Source organism: Haliotis cracherodii, unplaced genomic scaffold (genome assembly GCF_022045235.1).
Source record: "Haliotis cracherodii isolate W230 unplaced genomic scaffold, xgHalCrac1.p SCAF_24, whole genome shotgun sequence".
NCBI classification, from domain to species: domain Eukaryota; kingdom Metazoa; phylum Mollusca; class Gastropoda; order Lepetellida; family Haliotidae; genus Haliotis; species Haliotis cracherodii.
Window position 1 is genome coordinate 8,860,965 of NW_027266280.1, and position 10,640 is coordinate 8,871,604.

A 10,640-nucleotide genomic window follows, 5' to 3' on the forward strand; every position below is an offset into this window, starting at 1 on the left:
CTTGGGTGTAGGCTTAGAGAGACAATGAAATCCTTGGGTGTAGGCATTGAGAGACAATGAAATCCTTGGGTGTAGGCATAGAGAGACAATGAAATCCTTGGGTGTAGGCATTGAGAGACATTGAAATCCTTGGGTGTAGGCATTGTGAGACAATGAAATCCTTGGGTGTAGGCATTGTGAGACAATGAAAACCTTGGGTGTAGGCATAGGGAGACAATGAAATCCTTGGGTATAGGCATTGAGAGACAATGAAATCCTTTGATGTAGGCATTGAGAGACAATGAAATCCTTGGGTGTAGGCATTGAGAGACAATGAAATCCTTGGGTGTAGGCATTGAGAGACAATGAAATCCTTGGGTGTAGGCATAGAGAGACAATGAAATCCTTGGGTGTAGGCATTGAGAGACAATGAAATCCGAGGATATACGTGTAGAGGCACAACAAACATGTAGTGGACTTCTTTTGTAGATTTAACACTATATAGTCACCAGGCTCACTCACTCACTCAAACACTTGGCATCAGAGAAGCGGACATGCAGAAATGGGACTATTCATTCAGAAACCTTTTTTGGTTATTCCACAGTTTTTCCGTTAACATTCTGTCAAGTTTATCTATACATTTTATGAACGCATCATCGCAAACAAAGTAGGAAAGGATTCCATGTCTGGCAGCTTGGTAATGTCAAATTCCAAGGTGTCCGACCTTGACATTGCTGTGCCAGACCTTCCTTCTCCAGGAGAGGGTGATCAACCGAGATCGGACACGACCAGCGTTCACTGCCGACCTGCGATTTGACGAACTTCCCGTTCCAGGTGTCACATGACCAACACGGCATAGAAAATCTTGGGTGGGATGCCTAGGCCATGTTTGCTATTCTGTTATTTGTTTCAGCAGCAGCGGCAACAGCTGCTATGATCAACAACTTTGGCGCCCAGGCGTTCCCGACGGCCACTTCGCCAAGCAGTCGCTCGTTTCCCCCGGCTAACAGCCCTGGACCTATAGATCTGTACACCTCCGGACAGGAGGCTCTGAGCTATGTACAGGCCACCAGCCCCCAACCCTCGGCTTTTGGGCACAACATTGCCGTCAGTCGGGTAAGTCGTCGCATAGGTTTCCAGTTTCAATCGCTTATTAACAACAGCACATATGGGGATGAGAATTCTGACATGGCTGATTTCCATTTTTTGTGATAAAATCTTATTTTTTGTAAATTTTGTAAACGTTTGTGAATCTTCTGATTCTCATTCCTCAGGTCAAGTGAGAGCTGTGGCACTCCTTTACAAATCTTGTATAACATTGATTAATACATTCCCTGCACCAATGTCTCATTTTTGCCATTGTCAATCTGCTTTCACCAATCTTAGCTGGTGTGATTTGAATGGTGGTCTGGAGTGTTCAGAAACATGCTGTGCGGATATAAAGAATTGTTGATAAGATGTGGGTGTGTGTTTCGAGAACACTTCAGTTTGGAGTTGATGAGATGTGGTATTCATACACCCGATACATCAGTAGCAATTCACCTGTGGCCATGTTCAAAAGCACAAGGAGCAGTGTAGTATTGATGCCAATGGGCGAGTCAGAACAAATGGTCATCAAGATATGTCATATACCTTTTAGATTTTTCACATAACTAAAATTAAAATGTATCAACTATCAACACTTTCAACTATGAAATTTAGAATTGAACTGTTTTTAATAGCCAAAGACATATCCCAATTTTAGTCTTTTGACCTTGAAATTGATTCATATAAAAATAGCATTAATTTATTTATTAATACCAACCTTAAAATTAGTGGTTTCGCAAAATATGTTCAGCAAGTTATTTCCATTCCTGAAAAGTTGCTACAGGGTTGATGAGGTACAGGGTTGGGGAACACCCCCACATTCCTGAAGCCAAAATATATAACTAACTCATTTGTGATGCCTTTACAACCAAATTACACAATTTCTGACCGCGAATTTCCAAGTCGCAAAATGAACCCCTATTTTTCCTTAAAGATATCTCGTTATTCTCGAATTCAATAAAAAAAAAATTGAAATACCATCGTACTAAAAGATTAGATCTGTTCTCTGACTGTGCACTGTGGGTTGTGATTGCTGCTGGTGTTGTGGGTGTGTTGTCTCCGTGTGTCCGTGGTGGCCGTTTACTGTATGTATCATCCTGTTGTTGTCCCCAGGGACCACTGATCGCGGCAAGCTTCCAAAATGGCTACCATTGAGGTGTCACCCCTACCAGGTACTATATAAGCCAGGATGATCTCATCCTGTAGCCTTGCATCCTGTTATCCTACTAGATCGAGTAGTCAGAAACATCTTGCATGCATTTGTTGGAATTTACGTTTGCTGTACATTAGGGTGCCGTTCGCTTGTCACACCAAAGACCCGGGTTCGATTCCCCACACGGGTACAGTGTGTGACGCCAATTTCTTGTGTCCCCAGCAGTGATATTGCTGGAATGTTGCTAAAAGCGGCATAAAAAACGTACTCACTCACGGCTGTACTTTATATAAAGTGAGGGTGAACGGGTGGCGAGGCTGTCTAAGGCGCTGCAATTCGTGGTGCAGAGTTGCATCCCTTAGGCGTGTCAGGAACCTGATCATGGGTTCGAATACCAGTTCGCCCTGATTATTTTTTTAGGTTTGTCAGCACTATACCTTACTTGTGGCCCTCATCCAAGTGAAGACCGTCTAACTTCAGGCTTCAGCTGATTCGCTGTGATATGGTTGAACTACTGTTTAAAGCAGCGTTAAACCAAACACCCTCACCTATTCGCGTTAACAAAATTATATTTTGCTCCATAGTAGAAAAAGAAGAACATGCTAATTTTTCACAAATATTTGCACATCTGCTTTTATCATTATTCTTGATTTATATTTTCCTCCCTGCATGTCATTGTATATATACACACACATCCTATAGACAGGGCAGAATTTGATAAAATGACAGGCTTTAATAATTGACATACTCTGGGCTTATGAAATTATTCAAATTAAGATTGACAAGTAATGACGGTTTGAACTATCTACTTTATTGACCTATTTTTCTTGTTTTGAACGTTGAGTAATATGCTATATGCTTATGAGGCATTTAACATGGGGGTCTTGGTAATGGACTATGTGTTCATGAGTTATTTTTTCTAGGTCTCAGTGATGCACTTAATATACTGAGTCAATTTAGGGTGCATATTATTGCTAGGCATAGATCAGTATTGGAATGAGTTGTCTGTCCCTGAAATAGGATGTGTGTTAGAGTAGTCTCCCTTGCTTGATCCAGGTCTCTGTAGTGTTTCAGTTCTATCTGTAGATAGAAAACGTACTGTGGCAGTTGAGATATGATCTTGCAAAATATTTCTTTCTCACACCAAAAACAATATACTGGCAAAGGATATTTTTGTATTTAGAGAGTAAGTGATTTCAAGTCAATGTTTTTTACGAAACCCAGAGTTGGTAGGAATTGAAGAATATTTTGATTCACCGATTTCTTGTATGGTTAAATTAAATGTTAACACGTGAACCAACTCGTATCATGTGAATTAATTTAGGGAGATGTTTAAACACTTTCATTGGAGTTCACTGATCATGATGAAAATATCTTCCTTTCAGCCAAGCTTCGGAGGATCCATGCTGACTGGTCAGAATTTTTGAGGTGAAAGACCCCAGTCTTCACCGGCCGCAACAACATGTGGATGATGTCACCACGACAACGACACTGTTGCCGAGGCCTGATGCAACTCTCGTCACTATGACGACTTGACTCTGAGGTCATCCTATACTATTCATGTCATACGTATTGTTCATTGTCATAAGTGGTATTGTAAATATTTTTGCGTAAGGTTAATGATGTTGCCTCTGGTTTTCATTGTGAAATACCCATTTTGGGGTCTTCTTATTGGTTTATTTTCAAATTTTGACTTGTTTTTAACTCGTCTGACGTCCATGTTATAAATGTTGTGTAGATGTAGTTAGCTGTAGACATTGTAGACATATTACCGAGCTCTGTCATTCATACGCTGACATGGCTCGTGATCTGAGCTCGTTCATACATACATATGCTGATGTAGATTATCAGTTAACATTTGTTTAATTTGTTTTTATACCAATTTTTATTGTGTTCATGACATTAAACCAAGATCTTATATTTTCATGGATTTTTAAAAAGAAATGTTAATGTATTTATTTTGAGCATTAGCAAGCTTGTTTCCCCCGAGATGGCATGGTCGGTCGATTTAGATTCGGCTGTTGTCAGACTCAGCTGCGAGTACTTCCTTATGAAGTTAATTGTTAACTAGGTATAAACAACCTCTGCAAATAAGGCCTACAGGCTTGCACAGTTAGAACGTAGACTAGGAAGGAAGTATTTTCACCTCAAACATTATTTAGATGTTTTTAATTAGTAAGCTACGTTTTTGACAAATTTACACTGATAGCAATACATTTGTATAAAGTTGTTATGATGAAACTGTTACTTGATGTTGGTGGGCGTCGCCCTTGTTTATGCAGTGTATATTATAATTTGGCATGTTTAATATTAGAATTTTACTCGAATTGGCAGGTCCATACTTATACTATTTTAGCGGTTGTTTTAATGGTTGTTTACAAATGTGGACATATTATGTGATTCTCAACCTTGATGGCGTCGTCTCAGTTCAATTTTACACTTCATAGATTTATCTTCCTCCATCGCTATTTTGCTTTATAAATGTTTACAATGTAGCTATTTTTTGCCTTCGTTTAACAACTTATTTTTTTAGAAATCCCACCATATAAATTCATTACAAGAAGTTTTATTTTTATGACGTGACGTTTCACAACTGCAGATGAAGTCGAAATATTTATGAAATGTTTTTCAACCACTTTGTCCAAAACCTGTGTTTTCATCTTCCATCACTTGAAGTTCTGAACAATCGAAGATCAATTATTTCTCTACTTTTTTCCTGTTACCATTTTAACAATGTTTATTTTTCATTTTATTGTCAGAGTTTATTTTTATGGAAGGACATTTTACTTAACTACCGAAAGTCTCCCTATGTTGTTTTTGCCCCACTGGAGGAAGCCGTGTCTCGAAACCGCATTCTATTGCCGACTGCCATTCCTGACAAACTCTCCCTATCCACTGTCCTCAAACCGACACCAGCAATTCCTTGCCTAGGGTTCACAGCCCTCAGTCTGGGACATGAGAGTCCTCACCAAAGGACTTGATAGTTCCAGTGGACACGGTGTGTCATATCTTGGAAGAGCCAAAGCTGTACAATGTTACATAATGAGTTTGGTCAGTACATGATCCGATGCGAGTGTTATACAACCAGAGGAAGGTCGTTCAGTGAGGACAGGTGTGGTGTCCTGCCAACAGGTGTTGCATGTTACCCGATGACAGGTGCTGCGTGTTACCGGAGGACAGGTGTTGCGTGTTACCGGAGGACAGGTGTTGCGTGTTACCCGATGACAGGTGCCGCATGTTACCCGATGACAGGTGCTGCATGTTACCGGAGGACAGGTGTTGCGTGTTACCGGAGGACAGGTGTTGCATGTTACCCGATGACAGGTGTTGCATACCACCTGAAAAGGAGGTGTTGCCACCAATGACAATTGGTGTTGCCACCTGGGGATATGTTTAAGGGAATGGTAGGCAGGTAAAGGTGTACAGGGTATTGATCCCCCTCCCCTCACTGCGACTACAGCGGTCACGTCAATGTTCCAGTCGACTGCGACTACATGGACGTCGTGCACCGCTGGTCCCGCTGCTGCAGTCATCTGTATGGCAGGGACTACTGTGAATGTGTGTAATTATTGCTTCTACTTATATGACCACTGTTTACTTGTTGGTTACCTCTGTACAGACCTGGATGTTGTCAACGTCAACAGTAGCGTAGGTTTTGATGTGGTTTTCACTGTTTTTGCACTATTGTGTGTGTAAATAACCTTAATGTAGTTTGTAGCTCTATGATCTCTCCCACGATTCGAAAAGTCTCTATAAATGTACAAAACTAAGCAACGAACAAGTTGAAATAGTAGACATTGACGTAAGAGGTCACTACATAGTTAGCTCCCCTCTCTAGATAAGCAATGTTAGCACCTACAAGATGGCTGCCGTCCGACTGCCATCTTCCAAATGGCATCATATTCATTGCGATGTGGTTGTACGAGGATGTATGTGTGGAGCGTCCTTCCTACTCCATTGTTAAGGAGAGTTGAAGATGGAGGCGTTTGTTACAAGTATTTTATCTGGTTAGTCTATGTTTAATTTGTAAATACTGATTTTTACTGTTTTTACCGAAACTTCGGCAGCACCCCTGATTGTCATCTCTTGGTTGTTATTTTTCGTATATTTAAATGCCATGGACAGAGCGGTCCAGTCTTTTCAATTTGGACCTGTGCCGAGGTTGCCATGACGACGGCCACATTCCTCAGGATCTGTAGTTCAATAGTTAGTCGTTAGAGAGGCTCGTTAGCTTCGGTTGAAGATCAGCGCAGTCAGGTCATGCCGTCACTGAAGGTCAAGGTTATGGTGAAGGTCATTTGATGACCTCATCGTTTATAGGCATGTACATTTGTAGACATCTTACTCCCTGGCATTGTATTTTAGCAAATATATTTAAATTATTGGCACAAAGTTTTAATTAGCTTCGCCATGACATTGGTCATACAGCCATGTATTCATCTGATACATCGAAATTTCTATACCTCTTTGAGATTTTAAATTTAGATCATTATTAAGCTTTTTTGGGTGGAATATCCGGGTGTACATATGTTGATCATTGACACAAGAAAAGCTAGCCATTTTAGCAGAGTAGACAGTTTCATGTTACCAAAAATCTGTCTCTTTGTGTGTGTACTAGCTAGAAAGACAAGTAGCCACTCTGAGTACTATCATGGCCACGGGTTAAACGTAGACAAAAATTATTCTGTACATTTTGATCCGAGTAGAGTAGACGATAGTAGAGGTGATATCCTAATTGTTCATGAACTAGAACATGCAATAGTTTCTGTTGGATCATTCTAAATTATTCCTTATTGACTATTGAGAGATATTTTATTGAAAGGATGTCATTATTTTGTATTTAATTCTACAGACCCCATTACATGACATATCAGTTTTCCAAAGTTGAATTAGGTACCTTGTTAGCTATAACAAATTGTACTTACAGATCTGAACATAGCTATACATGTGTGGCAGTTCCCTAGAAACTGCCATAAGTCATCCGTCCCAAGTTGATACGTAGCTAGTTACTAGGTAGGAATTTGACATTTTAACTTTTGAAACCAAAGTCTGCGAGTGATGCATTTCAGTGGCAAGTACATCCAAAGATGCACCTTCATATTGATTAACATGTGATGTCATTGAGAGGATTAATAAACACCATTTTCGATTACTGTGAAAAGACATGGAGCATATTTGATTGAGCGGACATGTCACTTTTGAAATTTGACTGAAAGACTGATTAGTTCACTGAAGTGTACATATTCACTGCACAGATGGAAAAGTTGCCCTCAGGTAGAAGTGCTGATGACAGTCTTGTACGGAATGCATCACAAGGATATGTAGGATATACGCCATCTCTGGCATAAGGGGTATGGAATCTCAGTTGTCTCCCCTGATCAAACTTCGTGTGATCTGACATCGCTGATCTGTAGGCTAGCTCTAGGGAGAGGTCAAGGTCACACGACCGCGACCTGGATCGCGTGTATACATAGGATGTCTCGATGACTTCTTACAGTGCTTCAAGTGTACAGAACTAAAGCGTGAGTCTGTATAGAGGTTTTTCCTACTGTTATTGTTAATTTCATGTTTTAGACAGAGTACATGTCTTTGCAGCTAATACAACCCTGTTAACTCCTGTTCAGGGTATCTTGTTTTGTCTGGGGGAAAACATTGGAGGAAAGAACATATTTATGACTTTATTTCCACCTTGTTGCTACTGCTCCTGTTCAGACTGGAGCAAATATTCAGTGTATCCCAAACCACCAACGATTAAACCACACGATCTCCTGTTGAGGGCAACAACTCAGTTGTGTTATCTACCTCTCAACTCATTAACATTATTTGTAAATAAGACATGTTCTTGGTACACCAGCTAACTTGAGCATGTGAAAACCACAGCTTGAATATGACAAGGGAAATGTCCCAGTCCACTAGTTAGAAACTACACGATATAGTATAGTATGTACTGAGTTGTTTCCCTTGTGATGTCAGTTATCTCCCTTTATAACCGTTAACTATGAGGAAGGCTTGATTGATTTGGGGTTGTTGCCTTGAACAGGATATGTTTTGCTGTGTAAGCACAATACCATTGATTAGCTTACAAGTGACTAGTTGAACTTATTACCAGTGCAGTCATGCTGGGGTGATTGTAGCAATTTTTTGTGTGAAATATACAAGTATATCAAATGATTGGATGTAAATATTTTGAATGTACTACGCAATCAACTCAGTGCTATTGAAGGGACCAGAGACAGCTGCTCACGAAACGGGTCAAACAAGTTTTAGCATTTTAGATTTTAAATTGTTATCTTGCACAATGTATGAAGTCTTCACAATCATGCAATAAAATTTGTTATAATCTTGATAATAGCAATAATTGGTGGGTATCAGTGGACGTAACAGTTGTGATACCACAGCGCCACCTGGCACTGCATCCGTCAGTAGGTCAAGGTCACCCGTAGACATGTGCTCTGTTTATGTGATTTGACCGACCTTGACCTTTGTGTGCTGACATGACATGTCGGGCACAAGGCCTGGTCGGAAACTTGTTGTAGATATTGTCGGTGAACACTCAGTCCCCACACACACATCCATGTCAACATCATTGGAGGGCATAATATCTCACTGTGAAGTTGGAGTGTTTTTGAGGGACTTGATGTATGTAGTGTACTAGAAAATGAAAACAAAACAAGAGAGCATGATGGAAAAAATGATAAAACTGAAAACATCAATCCTAACAATTTGAGCTTGAAAATATATTACTCAACATTTCTAAGGACCAAAATAGTCATCTTCAGTCAAAGGTGTGGTCCTTAGCAAATGTTGAGTGGCATAATTTAAATTAAAGATTTTACGTGCAACAGTGCTCTGTAAGCCCATCCAGAATCTTTGGAAATTGATTGATAAAACTTCAAATGTAGTATTTTGGTGTTGGGTGTGAGTGTGGAACACTGATGATTGTGAATCGACGTAGACATTCAGTTGTTAGGCTTAACTCACCTCTAGATTCTCCAGCCTGTGTGAGACATGGTGCTGTGGATGTGGTATGCCAGGACTACAGAGACCCAGCAGTGTCGATAATGTTGCAGAAGAAGCCAAGCGTCGGTCCTGACCCAACACACATCCCCAGTCACCTGTCATTGTTTAATATAATCTAGCAACTAGGGTAAACCATTATCTTTGAACAATATTGACAAGTGCCAAAGACCAAGCTGACTTAATATTTTTTCGTGTATGTTTAGCAATAGGTATAACACTTTCATGTAGCTAGCATCTGGCTCTACACATCAGCTGATGTTGTGCCCCCTCCCTCTCCCTCTACCTCCCCCCTCCCCATGGTGATATAGGCCACTGACATATGTACACTTCTTGTCCATCGTAACCCATGTATGTATGTTTGACTGCCCAGCCGGCACATTACAGGCCTGTGCCTCCTTGTTGTCGTCTGTGGCTCGTGTTTTGTGCACAATTTTTTTCTGAAATAAAAATGGTTGAATCTTTATCACTGCTTTTGTTCTGATTTAGAGGATTTTTGTGTGGCTGAGAAAATTTTCTTTCATGTTGTGAGTACATACTGCTCAACTTTGTAAGGTTACTGAAAAATCCATAAGATTTGACTGTGTATTGCTTTATTACAGCAGCTCGTTTCACATGTACACACTCACACACACATACATTTATATATAAACTGAGGGGTAAAATCATTATTTTTAAAATTCAAATTGAAATAAATTGCTAAATTTAATTCTCTATTTAACCATCACTCATTCCTGCATCAATTTGTAAAATTACCTCCCAACAAAAAAGCAATTTTATTGATTCTCAAAGATAAGATGTCTAAGATTCCCATCTGCAGTTGTGTATTATGTGATTCTTTTTATGATGTCTAAAAGTTTGAAATGAAATTAGGTTGTAAAAATTAAACCATGTTGAAGTATTCTTTAATTGCCACTCCTGATTTTTAATATGACATCACAAATTTGATAAAACATGATAAATCACCTGAGAGGTTAAGTTTTTTTTACCATCAACCTGTTGTCATTACAGCTGTGTTACAGCAGCCTGTACATAGTCATTATTACAGATAAATCACAGCAGCTTGTAGTCATTATGACAGCTATATCACAGCAAATTGGAGTCATTATTACGGTTATACTACAGACACCGGGAGTCATTGTTACAGCTATATCACAGCAGCCAGTAGTCATTATGACAGCTATACCACAGCAAATTGGAGTCATTATTACGGTTATACTACAGACACCGGGAGTCATTGTTACAGCTATATCACAGCAGCCAGTAGTCATTATTAAAGCTATACCACAGCAATCTGGAGTTATTATTTCAGTTATTTCACAGCAACCTGTAGTCATTATTACAGCTTTATCATAGCAACCTGTAGTCATTTTTACAGCTATATCACAGCAACCTGTAGTCATTA

At 39.7% G+C, this 10,640-nt stretch overlaps 1 protein-coding gene across 5 annotated transcripts in view; it reads left to right on the plus strand.

Annotated features, from left to right (window-relative positions):
* Window positions 1-9,701, plus strand: part of LOC139472522 (RNA-binding protein Musashi homolog 2-like) — an 89,821-nt gene extending 80,120 nt beyond the window's left edge. For 4 of the 5 annotated variants that reach the window (XM_071254996.1, XM_071255000.1, XM_071255001.1 and 1 more), the window contains 3 exons: window positions 896-1,095; window positions 2,179-2,237; window positions 3,604-9,701. In XM_071254996.1, coding sequence (XP_071111097.1) covers window positions 896-1,095; window positions 2,179-2,220 — 242 coding nt within the window. In that variant the 3' untranslated portion in view covers window positions 2,221-2,237; window positions 3,604-9,701. The remainder of the gene's footprint in view (window positions 1-895; window positions 1,096-2,178; window positions 2,238-3,603) is intronic. The other variant, XM_071254997.1, reaches the window with a different exon arrangement.
* The last annotated feature ends 939 nt before the right edge of the window (window positions 9,702-10,640 follow it).